The 18,878-nt window shown below is 48.2% G+C and overlaps 2 protein-coding genes across 6 annotated transcripts in view; one reads left to right on the top strand and one right to left on the bottom strand.

The window, feature by feature from the left end:
* Nucleotides 1-11,011, bottom strand: part of LOC105700586 (protein expanded) — a 44,618-nt gene extending 33,607 nt beyond the window's left edge. For both annotated transcript variants that reach the window (XM_012426564.2, XM_012426566.2), the window contains exon 1: nt 10,536-11,011. The gene's annotated coding sequence lies outside the window, so the exon portion shown is untranslated. The remainder of the gene's footprint in view (nt 1-10,535) is intronic.
* A 471-nt stretch (nt 11,012-11,482) lies between these two features.
* LOC105700556 lies at nt 11,483-18,740 on the top strand. Of its 4 annotated transcripts, none has more exons than XM_023434578.1 (11): nt 11,483-11,663; nt 11,825-12,020; nt 12,449-12,620; nt 12,748-12,870; nt 13,012-13,211; nt 14,763-14,934; nt 14,992-15,058; nt 15,163-15,322; nt 15,392-15,529; nt 15,708-15,821; nt 15,925-18,740. In XM_023434578.1, the coding sequence occupies exons 2-11, from the start codon at nt 11,926-11,928 to the stop codon at nt 16,145-16,147; spliced, it is 1,464 nt and encodes a 487-aa protein (XP_023290346.1). In that variant the 5' UTR covers nt 11,483-11,663; nt 11,825-11,925; the 3' UTR covers nt 16,148-18,740. The 4 variants fall into 4 exon arrangements, with proteins under 4 accessions (XP_023290346.1, XP_012281917.2, XP_023290347.1 ...); XM_012426494.2 differs by lacking the exon at nt 11,483-11,663 and adding an exon at nt 13,442-13,651 and having other exon boundaries at nt 11,683-12,020; nt 12,449-12,596; XM_023434579.1 differs by lacking the exon at nt 11,483-11,663 and having other exon boundaries at nt 11,686-12,020; nt 12,449-12,596.
* Nucleotides 18,741-18,878: the final 138 nt, after the last annotated feature.

The raw sequence follows: 18,878 nt of genomic DNA, 5'->3' as shown, positions 1-18,878 counted from the left end.
TCTGCGCTGGAAAGGAGTGCCCTCGTCCGTCTTTTTTTTTTTCCCCCCCGTGGGAGTTCCGGCTGAATTTTCATTTTTCTTTATTTTTCGCCCGAAAGCGTTTTCTGTCCGCGGGGGGGAAATTCGGTGTCGCTCCCGGCTTCGAGTTTTCCGGGGACGAGAAGACGGCCCCCGAGACGAGAGGTAGGTCCAGGAATGACTCCCTGGGCGAATGATTCCGGTATCCCGGGATTTTTACCCTCCACCCTCATTATCGTCCTCGGGCAATATCCTCGGCGTCAGTCGTAAAGGTTCCGCGGAAACACGCCGTGGAGACCGAGGGAGGACGGAGAAAGAGTGGGCCTGGGGAGAAAGAGGGACAGAGAGAGAAAGAGAAGAAATCGACCGAGGGGGGAAGAGGAAAGGGGAAAAAAAAAGGATAGGATCCGAAGAAACGCGAAAAAACGAGGAAACGCGCCAACGGTCCACCGGTTGTCCCGCATTACGTAAATACGTGGCTCCGGGCGTCGTGGATGTACAAAAGAGAGGGACAAAAAACCGGGCACGAGAAAAACAAGAAGAGAAAAATAATAATAATAATAAGAGAAGAAGACAGAGAGAAAAGGATCCGAGCCTACGCAAGGAACGTCCGTGATCCCATTGATCTTCGTGGAATTGACCTTTTAAAAATTCCCTTTAAAAAATCCCTCCCCCTCTCGCCTCTCCATCCTCTCTTCTCGTTCCCCGTCGTAACGACCGGCGAGTCGATTACGGGATAAAATTGAATTCTTTTCTTTTTTTTTTCCCTCTCCTCCGCCCATCCGCCTCCAAATTCTTCTACCCCGCGTCCACTCGGCGAAACTCCCGCGAATCCACATCCCTCGAAAATCTCCAGTCAAACCCAGCCTCCTCCCTGAATCGGTGCAGCATCCTTATCATTGCAGCATCTCCGATCAGAGGAGTGAGCGAGAGGGAGGTTACCTCGCTCGGGAGGACCCCAGAGGAAAGGCATCCGGGGAGCGAGGTTAGGATCACGCGTGGAGAATTATTCCCGGCTGTCAGCTTAGACGCTTCGGTCCCCTGATGGGATTATAATGTCAATGTAATGCCCCGCTACCGGGCTACGTAACCCCCCTTGTCCCGTCCCTCTCCACCCGTGTCCCCTCCCAGGGCCGCTCCCCTCCCGCCACCCACCTGAGACATTCCTCTCCGCCCTCCCCGAGAGAATGCCCACCGTCGTTTCCCCAATCGTTTCCTCCATCGTTTCCCCTATCGTTTCCCTCCCACCTCCCACACCATCTCCAAGAATTCATAAAAAAAAAAATAAATATATATATATTTTTTCCCCTAAATTAAAAAGTGCCCACTCCACCACATACGCGTACATGAACCGAGGCAATTCGCGGTGACGTCTTATCGGCGTCTCTTATCAGCCAGATTCTGCCCTTTTCGAGGTCGCGACGCGAGTCGATCGGAAAACAGGTGCCGGGCCATTCAAAGATTCGACACACGAGCGACCCCCCCTCCTCCCGTTCCCCCGGGGGCTCCCGTAAACAAACAAAGGAGGGGTTTTTGCGGACAGGATTCGTATATGGCGAGGCAGGAGAGCCGGCGGGGCATTTCGTGCAGCGGGGTATCGCATTCCCGGGAGACGAGCTCGTCCCGCGCGCCTCGTTCACCTGCCAACCTGGCCGGGCTAAAAATAGTCGGTGTAGTAGCGCCCGCGCGCATGCGCGGATGTATGTACGAACGGGAGGAGAGGGAGGGAGGAATCCCAGCCGAATCCGTCGGTCTCTGTGTGCGTGCACGAATGGTCGATCCAGCTTTCTCCAATTTATCGGGTTTGTTGACCCCCCGAGAGAGGCTGGTTCTCCGATGGAAATTCGGGGGGGGGGTCCCGGGAGGAACGGGTTGGAGGGGGCGGGGTGACCTCGTGTATATACGCATGCATATACACACGCACGAGAGATTAGCGAAACCGCGTTTAAGTATTCCGAGCCGAGTATTTACAAGGAGATAAAAATTGTCAATGGGGCAGGTGAGTCGTTAACGGGTTAAATCTGACTATTGATCGATTGGAGGTAATTAGGAGTACTGTACGGTGCAAGATGTACTTGTTTACGGTCGCGTGAATGATCTTCCTATGCGCACTTGGCGCGGGGCTCTGCCGATCGGAAACCGGCGTCCCCCCCTTCAGGGTATCCTTCCCCTTTCGGGCGCAACGTGGCCGCGTGACGTAACCGGGGGCTCGCAGTTACCGATATTCGTAATATCTGGCCGCGGTCTCGGCGGGGCCCACGCGAGGAGAGAACTCGAACTCGAGGAATTCGTAAGTCGATCCGCGTGCACGCGTCGCCGACTTCGCCTAGGTGTACGTATAGGTAGACCCGGGGGCACAGGTACGCCTCTGCGAGGCGCGAGCGGCGCGGCCAGGGTCGGGCCCGAACCGACGTCGAGCGCGAACAAGAGTCATCCAATTTTTTTTTTTAACTCGACACCCGATCGCGGAGGAGAAATGTCGAAAAAAAAAATAAATGTGTAAAAATCCTGAACAATCTTGAAGATTCGAAGACATCGGAAAACACCGAAAAAATGAAAAACGGTAAAATGACAAAGTGGAAAAAAATCGTAAAAATGACGAATCCTTGCCACGTGCGATACGTCGTACTATCGTCCGTTATAACGTGTACTTCGGGGGCGATAACGCAAGGTATTACCCACGTATCCCCCTCCCCCAATGTACGAACGTTAACGTCGCGAGGTGTACTCGCGCGTTTGGCGGCGGCTCCTACTCTCGGTCGGCGGCGAAACTCGTTTCGCGAGCGCGTCCCCGCGTATATATCTCCTATAGGTTAGGTTAGTCGCGCCGAGAGGCACGTTCGATTCCGTCTCCGAGTTTATCGAGCGCGCGTTATCACTCGCGGGATCGCGAACATTGTCGCTTTCGACGTAAGCGACCCGCGACAATCCCGCGGCCGGCCGGCCGGCGTTTCAAACGAATTCCGCGCGAACGCATCGGACTTAATTTCCCCCGCCGTTCCCTCCGCTCGGCGGTATAAACGCCCCGGAAAGGCGGCTCGAGAATTAACTCGACGCCTCGTTTCCGCGAGGTATACGATTTATCATTAGCCGCGGAATGTCCGCAGGAACGATCAAACTCGACTCCACTCCCGTCCTTTCCATTTGAGGTTAACTTAATCATCGATCCATTAGATCGGATCGATGCAAGAGTACGTGCCGTTTCCGGCCGGCTAAATGGCACTGCACCTAGCGGAACGCACTTATGCGTCGATCCTATACTTATGATAAAAAGTCGTTATCAATTTCTCGCCAGATACTCTAAGTACCTCTAAACGATCTAGCCCCTTTTCAATCCTTCCGTAATAACCGCCAAGATTGAGATAATCGTATTAAAGGGAGAAAAAGAATCGGGGTACTTCAAACCACCCCTTGAATGCCGAGAATAAATAAATAAATAAATAAATTGACATATGACTAGATCTGTGTAAAGGGGGGAAAATTAAGAGGATTAACCGTTTAATATCTCGTTCGCGGATCAGGGTCGCGAGTTCCTTCGGATTTCCCTTGTTCACTCTCGCGTTCGGCTCGATGCCATCGCTTAACTCGGCGTCGCGATCTCGAAGCTCTCGGGGCGATGGAAGCTGGAGACCGAGGTGGCCCCATTCCATTCGGCTCCATTACGTTCCATTCCGCTCGCGAGAGCGGCGATTCCGCGGCGGGACTTGTCCGCCCCTAACCGCGGTCACTCCTGACCTCGCGTGTACGCACGCGCGGACGGCGAGTTACGCAAGAGGCGGCGTCTCGGGGACCACATCGCGGAATCAAGGAACGCAGGTCGAACGGAGGAAACCGGGCGGAAAACCCGCGCCCGATAAGGGGAAAAACATACATCGAGGGGGGGGACAGAAGAACCAGGGGGAGGTGGGAGGCCCAGAAAAGAGACGCGCGTATTTCCGCGGCGTTCAAGCCGAGGTAAACGCGCGTGCCCGCGGGCCGCACGCACCTACGCACTACTCGCACGGAGGAATGCGAGAGATCGTCACGTCGGCGAACTCGCCGGTTGCATAAGGACCGGATAACGAGCCCGCGACTCGGTACCCGGTCACTTACCAGCCGCAATTATCCTACACGAGCATTATTAACCCTCTTATCATATATTTTCCAATTTTTCCCCTTCCTTATTTCCCTCATCCTTTTTCAAAGCGATAATCTCAAGTGTCGAAAAAAAAAAAAAAATGGGGAAAAAATCGAGGGTGCGAGGAAAAAAAACAAGAAGAAAAAGGAGATATAAAAAAAAGAAAGAAAACCATGACCACCGCGAGGGACATCCATTATCTGTTATCGCGTACGTCCTGGCAGAGTTATGCGGCATCGAGGTGCGTACCTAGACACCCACGTACGAGGTTCCCCCCGGACGAAGTCGGCCCGACGGCGACGTCGACGGCGCCGCCGGTGTTTATTGTCACCGACGCCCACGCGGCTCGCGTGTGTCGCGTGTATTAATGAAGCTTGAATAAATTCCGCGGCGCGCGAGCTCGACCATTAATAATCCCAGGAGGGGGGGGGGGGGGATGAATTCCCGGAGGAATCTCGCCAATCTCGAACCTCGTCGCGGTTTTTCACCCATCGGCACGCGGCACGCGAGGGCCGTGGAAAAACGTTTTCAGAAAAATCGGACAAACTGACAGGAGGATCGAGACAGAGAGAGGGGAGAATCTGAAAAATGCAAAATCGCCGGAAGACGTTGAAAATAAACGGCCGGTAAATCGCCATCGGTCAGCGCTGTCGTCCCGATCACGAGGTCCGATAAGCAGCCAATGGCCTCTCGCGAATCGCCATGCGCGGTGCGCACGCGAGTCCTTCCGCGTCCGGTTATTTACGCGCCTCCATTCACAGCGGCGAGCGTTCATTAACGGATTCTAGGAAGCGGCCCGAGTGAATGAAAAACCAAAAGATAAAGAAAAAAGAAAGAAGAAAGGATAACGAGGAAAGGGGGGGAGAAGAGATGGCAAACGACGACCGGGTCTCCGTGTCGCGGCGGCTCGCGAGGCAACCGGGACCAGGATAATAAAAAGACGATAAATAAAAAAAATAATAATAATAAAAACAACAAAACAAAATAAGAGAAATATCGCGAGCGTGAAAATCCACGATTCGCCGCAGTCGGAAGATAAGAGAGCGTAGTCGTCATCGGATTGAATAATTCCCGAGGCAATTACGCCTCTCACCGTCACACGAGTGGCATTGTCCTCTCGGGACGAGAGACAGAGAGAGGAAGAGGTAGAAAGAGGGAGGGAGAGAGATAACCCGATCGAGGTCGTCCGGTCGCTTCGTTTTTCCCTCTTTCTACTCTTTTTTTTTTTCTCTCTCTCTTTTTTCGGGGATAATATCGCGCAATTTTGCCGATTCCCCCCCCCCCCCTTACGCGGTTCGCTTCCACGCACGATACGGCGAACTGGGTCGCGCTCACGCACAGGTGTGCGCATGCGCGCGGGCGCGCGAGCCTCGCGTATGACTCAGAGCGTACAGACACGTAATTATGATAATGGCGTGGGGCACCTCGCGCACGAGAGAGCACCCAGAGAACGGTGGCTTATGGAGAGAAAAGGGAGGGAGAGAGAGATATATATAGAGAGGGGTAGGCACCGCTACGTTTCGACCTCTCCCTCTCTCCGGTTGTCCCTCTGCATACCGTACTATCCCGAACTCTTCGAAGTACGCGCCGTGGTATACGAACGGAGAAATGAAAGAAATTAACCGATACTCCGAATTTTCGACCGATCAACCGGCAAAAATGACGCGCTAACGATAATGGAACTGCGCACGCACGCAACTGTCTCAGTACCGAGGCATAAGAAAAAGAAATACGTGGCACCGAATTCTAGGGGAAAAAAAAAAATTGACAGAAACTTCAGCTCGATGAATCTCGGTAATGAAGCGCATGAAAACGAACGCGAACGATATAATTAAGTGTTAGAAATAAAAAGGGGGATTTCACTTCCGAGGTATTTTTATGAGCTACGAGCATGGACTTCCAATCTACAGCCGCAGGAGGTTTCACTTGAGAATCTTTCGGTATATCCGAGCGGATAAGGTGTACAAGGTCGGGGAGGCATCTTCGCTGGATTCTTCCTCTTCCAGAGGGAGGGGAGTCTTGTCCAGGTGGAGAGCATGAAGACCGGGACCGACAGGAAGGGCAGAAAGGCCCGGAGCCCTTGGGGCTACCGACCACCATCTGTCGCCCGCCTATAGATACCAATCTCCTCTCCCGAGGATTCGGGCCCTCTTCGGGGAAGGGGGGCCCCCTCTCGCGCTTTGTCTTAGGCCGCCCCGCGGCCCGACATTCCACCAAGCTTCGGACCGGGAATTATAATCACCCGCGGCATCCTCCGAATATTTGGGGCCCGACCGGGAGGATTCCTCGGTGCCGGGGCCCGACCTCGCCCCCCACCTTAGTCCTTATCTATCGCTTCTCTCCCTCTCTTAACGTTATATCTACTTTTCAAGTAAAACCTCTTACAGCGGAACACCGAATTAGACGGTGTCACGTGAGTAATGAGTTGATATAGAAAATATTCATTGATAATATTTCATATTCATATGACACGGGTTATCGTTTTCCAACAACCTTCCGGTGAAGCTTCCAACGCGCCTGGCGATATATCTCGCTTGTTTCTTTTGGAGGCATCTCTCAAGAGATGAAAAATATAAACGGAAGGTCGGCCGACCCGGTCAGCAGGCCGCGGCCGTAATCGCGGTGCGTCGCGCGTCCGCGCGTTATCGCGCGCGCGGCTTATCGCGCGTACATCGGTACGCCGGCACGCCGGTATGTCGGTACCGTACGTGACCACGATTAAGGATCTTACCCGAGACGAAGGATCGCCGGAAGGATCCTCCTCCTCTCCCTTACGAGGTTTTCCCTGCACGGAACGCGAAACGCGAGACGAGAGAACGGGGGAAAAAAAAAGAAAAAAACATTGAAAAAGAAAGAACCTAAAAAAAAATCAACGAAATATTTCTTTCGTTCAATGAATTTTTTTTTTTTTTTTTTTTCGGTATATGCCTTAGATGTGAGACACCACCGAGAGAATTTCCCGAGAGTGCGATTAAGAGCGATCAATGATCGATAATGACCGATTCAGAACGTCGACCTCGCCGAGGTGTATTCGAACCCGCCGATAACGCGATCCAGTGTCTCGTATCTATCGGGAATATTTCCAGGCGTTCGTTCCTCCCGTCCGACCGTGAAAGCGATCTCGCTTTCATGATTCCGCGTCGACGCGATCGCGGCGCGATCTTTAAATGAGAATTCCGCGAAGCCTAACGACGCGTCACGCGATCCCCCCCAGAGATATCGGAGATCGAAGGGATCCCCTCGCGCCCCATTCTGAAATCCAACCCAAATCGCGATTATCCGCGATAATCGAGCCGATCGATTCCGACCCCCCCACCCGATTTTCACCCCGGTGAGAGAAAAAATAAAAATCATGCAAAATGCAAAGTACTGAGATTACCCTCCCGAATCGAACTAAACAATTAATTGACAATCCACATACGAACTCCTCGTTTATCCAAGAATGATGTGCAACGTGCAAGATGGTATAAAAGGATTTAAAAAAAAAAAAACATACGTTCATTTATACTCGATTGAATTTGTGAGAGGAAATTGCGCTGCGAAATAAGCTACGGATGTGTATATAGAATTTCGAGAAGTCTCGCCACGGCCAATTTGCGCGGCGGTATCGAAGAAGGCGGAAACGCGGTGACATAAACGCGAGAGCCCGGAGGAGCGCGGCAAGAAATCCGCGAAAGAACTCGCGCGAGGAATGCGAGTCGCGGGCCAGTTTTTCCGCGCGGAAAATGGTCCGCGGATCGCCGGCGAGTACGCGGAAAAAGCGAGGGGAGTCGTAAGGGGGCTTAAATCGCGGGTGTCGAGGAGGATGCACAAGAGATAATCGAGATGCGCTGGAGATCATCGAGATGCGCTGGAGATCATCGAGATGCGCTGGAGATCATAGAGATGCACTCGAGGATCATCGAGATGCACTCGAGGATCATCGAGATGCACTCGAGATCATCGAGATGCATCCGAAAAATTCGTCCAACTGCCCTCGAGGGTGCTCGCTCTCCGTTCTCGTCTAAATGTGTCCACCGAATCGCGGAAACGCAGATCTGCCGGAAATGCCCTCGCCAAGATCTGCACCCTAGCTCGAGTGCACTAAGTCGTGCTCGGGAATTCCGCACGAGCGAGGTGTGTGTCCAATGGGCGAGGCCGGTCCAATTTAAATGCAACGCGGCCGCCGGGCCGCGGAAAACGCTCGCTCGCCGGTCTCGGCAACACAAACCTCCCCGGCTTGGAGATAATCCGAGCTCGCCGATTGCGGAAAACTGGAATTTCTCGCTGGTAACCCTCTGCCTCGCAAATTTTGAGGAAGGAAAAGAAGAGGGGAAAAAAAAAAGAAGAAAAAGAGGGGAAAAAAAGAAGAAATTCCACCTGGCCCGCTCTGAAGAATTCTATCTCGCCGGGTTCCGGAAAGCGGCGTTCCGCGCGCCCGGCCGCTACGTTCCACACGCCATTAGTTTAACGAGCCCTGCCCGGGGAAAAAGCCCTTTCTCGTACGGCGGTAACTTGCGGCTCTTTTCTTGCGCCGGAGCGGCCGCGGTGCAGCCGAGAGCCATTCCGCGGGCCGACTGGCGCGGATTCGCCCGCGCAAGAGTATCCCTCCCTTGGTCGGGTCCTAGATCGAGAACCCACGTTATCCACGTTTTCACCTCCCAAATAGACCCCAGGATATATTACGATAAATCTCCAAATCCCGCCTACGCAAAGACCTGAAATTTTTCCGCGAGATCCCCGGAAGCGAAGAATCGGCGGAAAACGATTCCGCGCCCGCAATCAGGCATTCCCGGTACTGTTACCCGAGTTCGGTAAATGCGCCGGACCGTTAACGGTGATAACCGCCGATACGTATCGACGATTCCCCATCGCTGCATCTCCCCCTACAAATTCGTTTTCCCTGGTACATAACCCCGGGAAATCGCGCAATCAAATCTTGAAGAAGCGCGGTATCACTCAGGCTGCACGTCGAGTTCTCTCTCTCTCTCTTCCAACCCGACCGTGACTAAACGAAGCCAGGGCCGGAGACATTGACACGGCGTCGACGCCCCACCACGTGGCGCGCCTCGGCGTCGAGGGAATCGCCGATCGACGCGCCTCGTATCTTCTAGGAAAACGGGGTAAACATTTCCACGCGATCTTCGACCGGCGAGTGCGGTTTCAAATCCGGTTTCTCCGGCCGACTCGACCGTCGTTCGATTGAACCATAAAAACGCATCCTTCCTAGGTAAAAAAAAAAAAATAAAAATAAAAAATAATGAAGAATATTCATGTCACCTATCCTACAAAATATTCCCCAAAATCTAGAAAAAGAACAGTTCTAGATAGGAAGTCGATTACCGTTCCCCGGTATACCGTTTATCTCTCCTTTTTCGAGGAACAAGTGTAACGAGGTATGCAACCAACACCGGAGGCTAATTAATCGAGTGCGCAGGTATGCGATAATCTAGCCCCCTCCCCTGCCCCCCTGGGGAGAAAGAAATCTCGGGCAAAACTGTAGCAAATAAATAGCCGGCCGAGGCAGCGTTGCGGTGAGAGCAAATCGTCCGACTCGGAGGGAGCGCCGGCAGCGATCTCGCGGCGCGCGAGAGAGCGAGCGAGAGGGAAGCATAGGCCGGGCAGGGAGAGGGAGAGAGAGGGGGCGCTCGGAAAGAGGCGCCGTCGCGCGCTCGCCCGTGCGCGGGTGCCGGTAGCCGGCTTGGAGTGGGAGTCCGCGCATGCGCGCCCACCTTGGAATGCAGCCTCCCTCCGTGCCACCCCTGCGCGTCCGCGGCCGTGCGTGCGCGCGCAGGCGAGCCGTCACTCGTCGCCGCGGCGACGCTGCGCCCTCGCCTCGAGCCCGGGTCACACCGAGCGCGGCGCGTCGGCGCGTCGAGGCGAGGAGCCAATTACGAGCGCAGTTTTAATTGCTTTTTCGGCCGCGTCGTGGCGCCGCGCCCGGTGGGACGGATAGGAATGGTATTCTTGCGTGCGCTTAAAATGATCACATCGTACAAACCTTGGCAAAATCCCCTGGACACGAATAAACCGAGAGGGAGGTGTTTTATTTCAGAGGGATGCACGTATTACCGTTTATGTATTAATTATCGAATTTAGGAATGCCCAGTAGCCGTGCCTGACGAATGTTGACTAATCTCCCGGAATCGGATATCGAGGGGCGAGAGGGCTTCCCTAAATTAACGAGATCTTCGACGACGCGTTCTCGTATCGCGTGGTCATGATCGCGTCCCGCCGGGTATCGGTGTTATCGGGCCAGATACGCCCCTGGAATGTCAATGGCCTTCGCCTCTCGAGAGGAATTCCAGACCGCTTTGTCGGCGCGTCGCCTCCCCTTGGGGAGGCGCGCTTAACGGAGTCGAATACGAGGGGCTTTCGAGAAAATATTCTACGGTCTCTACTGTGGTCGAGTTAGGCTCACCTCTCGGTCGCCGTCAAGGAGGACGGCGTCGGCGGCGACGACGACGAGCCGGGACCTCCCGTAATCCGGTAATCCCAAGGTGACACTGGCGAGGACTGGGGGGTCGCGCGTCCTCGCGCTCGCAACTGGTGGCCGTGGTGAACAAAACACTGCGGCTAGGTTACACTTGGCTATTTACGCACCACACGTATTACCACTGAGCACCCGCCGCCGCGAGATCCGGGGTTTTCCCGGAATTCCCCGAAATTTCCCGAGATTACCCGAAATTCATCCGCGGACGGCCGAGCGTGGATTCGCCTCCAGTCTCACCTGCGGCACTAGTTTCGCGCGTTTCACTCGAGCGCCGACGCTCCTTACGGCGGCATCGCGCGCGGTCTAACCTGACCTTTTCCGGCCGCGGGTTTCGAAGCCTCCACGCGAGGGGTCGAGCGGGGTGGGGAACCGATGGCGCACCGAGCTCCCAACGAAAGCACTAGCTCCACCGGCTGCCGGCTAGCGACTGACTGCCGGCGCGCCAAGCGCCGCATGCTGGCTCTCCCGCGCGACCCAAGCGCACCTAACCTCACCCTGCCGAGGAATCCGAGCGCGCCACTCGCGAGAGCACTTCGCTGCGAAATGCAACTTACTGCTCCATGAGCTATATTCACATGAATTATATGAAATATTTCATTATAATTTGAGGATACACATGTTTATGGGGGTTTCTCATAGATGAGAAGTTTCACGTTCAAGAACATTCGGAGTAAAGCGGTTATCTGTGATTACCGTAAGAATCATTGCAGGACGCAACCAAGTGAACCACGTTGTCGTGCCTGTCGACTTTTCCGGAATAGAATTTCTGGTAACCCTCAAAGTGGAAGAAATCTGTTTATGTGACTTTGAATATAACCGCGCTTTTTTGGCCGCGTTCGTAAATGCGCTCGTGGGTCTCCGATGGCGTCGCTTGCGTCGGTGGTGGGAACTACTCGAAACGGAACTTTGTTGCGGTCGGGATATTTTTCGGCCACTCATCTCTGTTTCGGCGAAGTTTCAATATACTTATTTAAAAATATATCGGTAGGGTAGAGCGGTGCGATATATTTGTAGATGCTTGTTTCAGTGTTCTTCCAATGGCGATATGTTTTGCTGGTAAGAGGCTCGGTTCGACGCGGTTGGAAGGGCTTTAAATTTTAAATGCCCTCTACAATGCACCGGGCAGGGTAGTGAACAAACAAGGGGGTGGTCTGTCACTGAATAGGTTAGACGTTCACACACGGAATATATTCGTTGTATTTGAATGCGTCTTGTAGTACAACCCCACCTGTATCCGGAATGCCAGCGCAGGACGCTGATACGCACTGATACGTAAATACCACTGCGGAGTTTCCTCTCTCCTTCGAAGTCCCTCAAAATGTCAAAATCGCAGGGGAAGATGGCGGATCAAAGTGACAGGAGTCAGTTACCTCCCGGTTGGGAATGCAGATACGATATTCGAAGTGGACGACCGTAAGTAAATATTTACTCCAGAAGGATCTTGAAAACGAGAAGCACATCGAAATATTGGCAAATCCTCTGGTAACTTAACCAGCACTCAAATTTATAAGGCCCTTTGCAGTCAGTTAATTCATCAATTTTTTCTGCCAATACATGAAAGTGTATCTTCTCTTAATTGCAATCTAATTACGCAAAAATAGGATAATTGATTAATCAGGATGTTTTAAAGTAAAATGCAGATCATATAGTGGGGCGAAACTGTTCTCGTAATTTGAATATGCATGTTAGATGATACTGTATGAATTAGGACTATGACCGAACTGACGATTATTCATTTACTAATTGGCCGTCAGTGTCGATTGTGTATCGATAAAATTAAGGTAGTTTACTTCTGAGTCTTGGTACTGATCCGTTGGTGGACTTTTGTGTACGTTTGGCAGGTACTTTGTCAATCATTTTACAAGAACGACAACATGGGAAGATCCAAGAGTGAGGTATTGGCAGTATGCTCGGTACGCCCAGGCACATCCTTCTTCGACGCCGAGCTCCATCACAGCCGTCCATGGCCCAGAATCCATTCCACTACAGGTCGGTCGATATCGAGATTTAGAGGTGAGGTGTTAGTCAAAATTGGCTTGGGAGTAAAATTTTATATGCACGTGGTTTTATCGAATGAGAAGTGCTTATATTCCTTTATATGCACATGCTGCATTTGGATAAAAAATTATGGTAAACACAGACGGGAGGAGGTGGAGGTGGAGTGCACTTAGTTTATACAGGTTCACACAGAGCTCCACAAGTGTACCCTACTTCATCGCCTTATCGCAACCCACAGCCTGCATTTTTGCCACCAGGCATACAGGTGGGTATGAAGGTGGACAAGTAGGGGTATACTTCATGTATGCTCAAGGGCATTCTCACGTCATTTCGCTGATAAGATACAGAGTAAAAACTCGTTGTCCAAAACGTTGCAGTATTTAAGAAACGTACCTTAATTATATAGGATCTGAAGACTCCGTTGTCAACAAGGTCTACAAGTGCAATGTTAAGCAACTTTGGAGGAATGACAATTGGATCGCCCACACCCATCAGGAATATGGAGACTGTCTTAACGGATAGTTCAGATGTTGAAATACAAGTAGCCAAGATTAGTGCCATGTTTCCCACAGTCTCTGACACTCATATTCGCCTCTTGTTAAAGAAGTAAGTTATCGGCGTATAAGAATTATTTACTTATATTGCAAGTTTCTTGATCTATCCGAATACTGTACACCCGTTACGTCAAGGCTCAAACAGGAAGTCCATTAGGCCCTTCGTCAGTTAAATATTTTGATATAAGAAGGCACGACCAATAACTATTTGCTAGAGTTGAATTATCTTTTGATTTATGTCGAAAGATTCATTCAGCTAAGCCCGCAGCCAATATCTTTCAGATACCACAACAGAGCAGCTGTCGTCATGAGTGCCCTCCAGGTTGAAAAGCATCCATTTTGTGAACCTGGGCCGTGTACACCCATGGGCATACATTCTGCCTATGCTATTCCGAGATGTCGACTACCAGCTTACGCCATACACGCGGGTCTTACGTTGAGTCCGCCTAGGGGGGGCAGACCGGCCCCTCATTCCCCAAAAATGAAACTTAGGTTTATCCTACATTCATTATTTTGGTCTCGACCGATCGCCGTCTGGATGCTAGATGTTGATCCCGTTAAATTTGAATTAGTTAATAAGAAACGCACCGGCACCAGTCTCCGTTATTTTCGGGACAAGATTTTTAAACTAAATATCAATCATACCTCGGAACGTATTTTTCAGTGGCAGGTGCGTTTCTCGTATGAACACAATCTGTTTCAGACCTGTGTAGCTGTAGCATGATTCCGCAGTCCCTACGCGAATATTAAGGTTAGACAGTACAGCTGAATGACTGTAAATTGCCAAGAGCGACGTAATGGTGCGACCGATCCGTTGTACTCAGCAGATTCTCCCATGAATTTTTGTTTCATACTTTTAATTCGTACCTGGATTTTAATTAATTTTATTCGACCTTTCGATGGCGACGCTTACTTTATGTTTAACATTTCTTTTCAGTTTCCCTCCTGGTTTACGATATGTTACTCTTTGGACGTATGATTTGATGAGCACTAGTATAGGTCAGTTTCATTTGAACCCATAGTTCCTTTTTTGATTGGTTGTGTAGGCGAGCCTGAGTAGAAATAAAACGTTAAAAATGCTCGATGGAAACAAACGAGATCTTTAGTAATTTTGTTGTAACATTTACTATTAATATAAGTGAGAATACGTAGAGAAACTCATTTGTTTCCAAACGAGACTCCATGTCTTGTATCGCGTGACAATGGTCGTGCATGTGCGTTATATTCCCGAAATCCTGCAAGGCCTGATGTATTCGACCTCGATTGAATACGAAAACGCCTCGAATGTAAGTGTGCAGGTAGAACTGTAATATGCATTCCTAATTGCCTGTCGTAACATCACCTGATCGAGAATGCCGATGGAAGTGTCACATGCAAATCCTGTATTAGAGATCGTTGGTCATTCCCGAAATTAATAGTGAATTGTACAGAGACTGTTGGCACAATTTCCGACACCTTGGCGAATCACTATGGAAGAATAATGCAAAGTAAAGCATCAAGCATAGAACTAAATTTTAGAACTAGTACTGCATTTTGCATTTGTATGTACAAGTTATGACTAAAGAGACCGACATTTCACTTATCAATTGATATGTGTCCTCAGGTACCTGAAGAATGTGTTTCCCAAGGTGGATGAGACAATACTACTCGACATACTGGAGCAGAGTGACAACAATGTCCAAAAGGCATCGGAGAAACTCATCGAATTGGGATATGAGAAAAGGAACCCGACAGCACCCAGCAGAACGCTGGCGAGGAAGAAAGAAGAGGAACAGGTATTGCAGCAATTCTTTAATTTCTCTGTTCAAGGGCTTGCACTGTCTTTTTTACAGGAGCAGGATAGACAGGCAGCACCGACCCCCCCGCCGCGAATGAAGAGTTTAGAGGAGAAAAACAAAAGTATGAAGTGTTAATTAATATCCGCCCATCGATACCAGATTAAAATGAAAATCTGATATCACGGTGAATTTTTAAAATCTTAATGGATTTCGTGCTCGTTACAGTGAAGGCTAGTTTGATGGAAAAATACAAGACAGTGCCAGAACGAGTCATACTCCTAGCAATGGACAGTGTTGATTACGATGAAGAGCGAGCTGTCCACATTTTAGATATAATGGTTGCCGAGGAGGCTAGTCGAACACCTCGGACATCGAGTGGACAGAGGTAGGTTAAAGAAATTAAAAAAATAATAATAATTTCCTGAAAGAAATAATATCCACCTGAAAATTACAGCAGTAGGAGTGACGAACGTAAAGAGAGCCCTCCGATCACAGAAGCTTTGAAGATGACTGCTTCGCCAATTAAAAAGGTTACCATAGAGGTGGACACCGAGAAATCCAAGCGATCTAAGAGCAAAAGTGAAACTCCTAGGTAAGTGAAATTAAAATAAAAACAATCGTGTTTTTATGCCAGTACTGATAATCTATCGAGACACTTCTGGTTATGTAAATGTTACATAAATTCGTGTTATTTTATGCCTATACAATTATAATTAATATGTTTCGATTAAACTAATGCAAAGAGAACTGAAAATGCAAAAATACTGTAGAGTTTCTCGAGGAACCAGTACTACCGAAGACAAAGAGTACAAGTCTCCATATCTAAGCAAGCCAACCGGACCAAATCCCGATTTACATAAAGGAGCGAACAATGATCTTCTTCTGTAAGTCTCGCCACTGCTGTCGACTGATTCAGTTGAATAGTCTCTTGTGGTGTGGTGTCGCAAATCTGTAGATTTATACTAATAAATCTCTGCACTCTTTTAGGCCCGATTACGCGCCTTGGACAGGTCCGGATCCCAACATACTTTCAAAGTGGTCCTACGGAAATACAACAGCAGTTGGTCACAATCCGTCATTGGTCACTGGTAGTCGCACTACCGCCAACGGCCCGAATCCAGAATTAAGGAAAGGGCCTCTACGAGGACTAGCTCAGGGCTCCATTTACTCTCAGAGGAGTGCAGCTAACATTGAAAGCCGTGGAAAATGAAACACGTCCAACTGCAGCTTCCTTTAGTCCAACGGTCACACAGTAATTAGGAAAGTAAATTGCGTTGGCTGCATTGCGTCCATCATTGGTTCCATTTCTTCAATTAACCGTAACCGCGATCACGCGTTTCGCATGAACGTATGATTTATTCCACTGTCTCGTAACTAAGTTGCATACAACGATTAATTACGAATGCAGCTCGATGTTGTCAAAGTAAGCTCTAATGTTAACTCGTTGCCTCTGGAGTCTGATAGTATTTTGTTGAAGTATTAACTCCACGACGATAAGTGTTTATTGTTAACCAAAGATAAAGTGGGAGGAATTAAAGAATTTAGTTTAGGTTAGCGTTCACACGTGCAAACAGAAGTACAAAAAGTTTGCTTTAATCCTCAGTTTACCAGAGGCAGGAGTACACTTTTATTAATTACCGTGTTCTTTATTTTAGTACAAGTAGCTATGGGAGTCTTGTTAATTTCATTTTGTTCCACAAAAAAATCTTGGTTATCGCTGGTGTATCGTGACGATAAGTATTCATCGTACTTATTCATAAATGCAGCTCGGTGTCCTTTTTATAGTTCTATCGTCGACTTGTTGTTCTTAGAGTCTCTTTGTATTTTAGATTTGAATCTTGTTACATACTAACAACGGTGATAAGAGTATTATGTTAAACCAAAGATAAAGTGAGGGGAGTTTTTGAACGTACTTGAGGATTATAGTTTTACAAGATTTAGAGGTTGGCTGTAATTTTTTTTTGCGTTTATGCTCAACTCCTCAAAGGCAGGTTGTATTCGTCCGATAGGAACTACATAGGAACGAGAGAAATTAATTCCTGCATGTCGCTCGCACGATCTATGTAAATTTGGAACGGTGCAAGGATTTTTCTCGTTGGTTAAAGAACATGCTAGTATTTATGCTAATTTTAGAGACAAGCTGAAAGTGACAGCTGTGTATAGTTAAGTATTCGTATAGGGTGAAGTTCAATGGCCCTTGCAGTCTTCATTGAAAACTGCGTTAGTGGTTAGTTTAATTTCTATGTCTCCAACTGTCATTCTTAAAAAAAAAAAAAAGAAAAACAATTCATATGTCGCAATAGGTAGATATATAGATTATATCTATATACCTACCACAAACTAACAGCTTATAGTAGTTTTGTAGCAGTAGTTTTCTCCGGAAGGCAGAAGTTTCAGAATTTTCTTTAAAGAAAAAAAAAAAAGAAACGGTGTAAATCTGATCGAGTAGCTTCCCGTGTTATTGATATAACGTATCTTTTTATGTGACAGATCGATCTTACATGTAGAAATGTAATCAAGTGGTCAACTCGTTTGTCAAATGTTACGGATAGCTGTTCCGGTTTGTTAAGTAACCGGAACATAGGATAGGATGTTATAGATTCACAGTTGCAATCACTTCAACACTAAGTTACACTCTGAATGTGATGTCATGCAATTTGGAAAAGTGCAAGTTATCCACCGATGACTCAAAGACAGTGCAAAGAGTTAGCCATGGTTGACTCAGAGACTCCGGTAGAAAAGTAGGATATTTAATATTCAAATGTGCCACGATTTTATCGATGTAAAGAGGTATTTTCATAGCTTCTCCCAGAAATCATCCTGCCTTCACAAGTCTATTGTGTGAATACGAAAATAATGATCGCGGGGCTGTGGCTGAGAAGTTTGTTGAGAGCTATTTTTATAGCTTTTTGACTCTTAAGGAGACAAGGGTGGACGATATAATATATTTTCTCAATATTTTAAGTACCACCGTGTATGTAAAGTAAAACTATTATTGAGTAAAACATGAGCAAGCTCTTCGATTTCACGTAGGAACGAGTGCGTTTCAACGAGTACTGGAAGCAAGCAGAGCGATCAATGTCAAATGGTTGAAATAACTTCTTACTTAAGAAACTTCCATTAGAAGCGAATTGTGTTCGTGTTGAAAGTCGTAAATAGGTTAAATTCGTCTTAAAAGTTAACTTTAATTGGCATTTGTATGTTAACTTATGTGCAATATATCGTTCCTAGTATTGTCTTATGCATTGTCGTGTCGTAAGTTCGTTCCTTTGTGTAAAATTTGGTATAGAGGTTGCTGATTCGTAACATCTGTGGTGTATTGTGACTTTTATGTGCACAGCAAACCAGTACTTAGGACAGCGCTCGACTCTCTTCGCAGTTTGCGACAGTTATTTCCCTTAGCATACTTAAATTGTGGAATGTATGTTCATAGAAATAAAGCAACTATTTTTAATAGATATTAGTGAATAATATTGACATTTTGAAAGGGGAGAATATATTTAGCTATCTATTAAATTATTTCCAAATCAAGTTTTGAGTAGCCTCGACCATTGAGGACAGCTTAATTAATCTGTGTACGAGTACGAGTGCCAAGGTAATATGCATTCCTAGAAAGCTGTGCCATTTAAACTATAGTGGAAGTAGTTACATGCATACATCTAAGAGCCCACATTTGATAGCAATAAATAATAATGACCGGACAAAGCATATTCTGTATAAAAAGTGAAAAGAAAAAAAATCGATTTGTATTCAACTGTACTTATACATATCTGTGCAATAAAGGCATTCGTAACAGCATAAAATAATTGTAAGTATTTATGGTACTTATATTTACTTAAAAAACATTGATATTGCTCAATAATTTATCCATAATATGCTGTCACAACTGCACATACCTATTCTGGCATATTAATGTTTGTTTCCTAAATCAAACTGGCCCA

The sequence above is a fragment of the Orussus abietinus genome, unplaced genomic scaffold (genome assembly GCF_000612105.2).
Source record: "Orussus abietinus isolate OABI.00-Male unplaced genomic scaffold, Oabi_2.0 scaffold2, whole genome shotgun sequence".
Classification (NCBI taxonomy): Eukaryota; Metazoa; Arthropoda; class Insecta; order Hymenoptera; family Orussidae; genus Orussus; species Orussus abietinus.
This window is presented reverse-complemented; position numbering and strand designations above follow the sequence as displayed.

Coding starts and splice junctions, on each gene's coding strand:
- LOC105700556 (XM_012426494.2), top strand. CDS start 11,926: ATGTCAAAATCGCAGGGGAAGATGGCGGATCAAAGTGACAGGAGTCAG. Junction 12,021..12,448: donor GATATTCGAAGTGGACGACC/GTAAGTAAATAT, acceptor TACGTTTGGCAG/GTACTTTGTCAATCATTTTA. Junction 14,935..14,991: donor GGAAGAAAGAAGAGGAACAG/GTATTGCAGCAA, acceptor TCTTTTTTACAG/GAGCAGGATAGACAGGCAGC.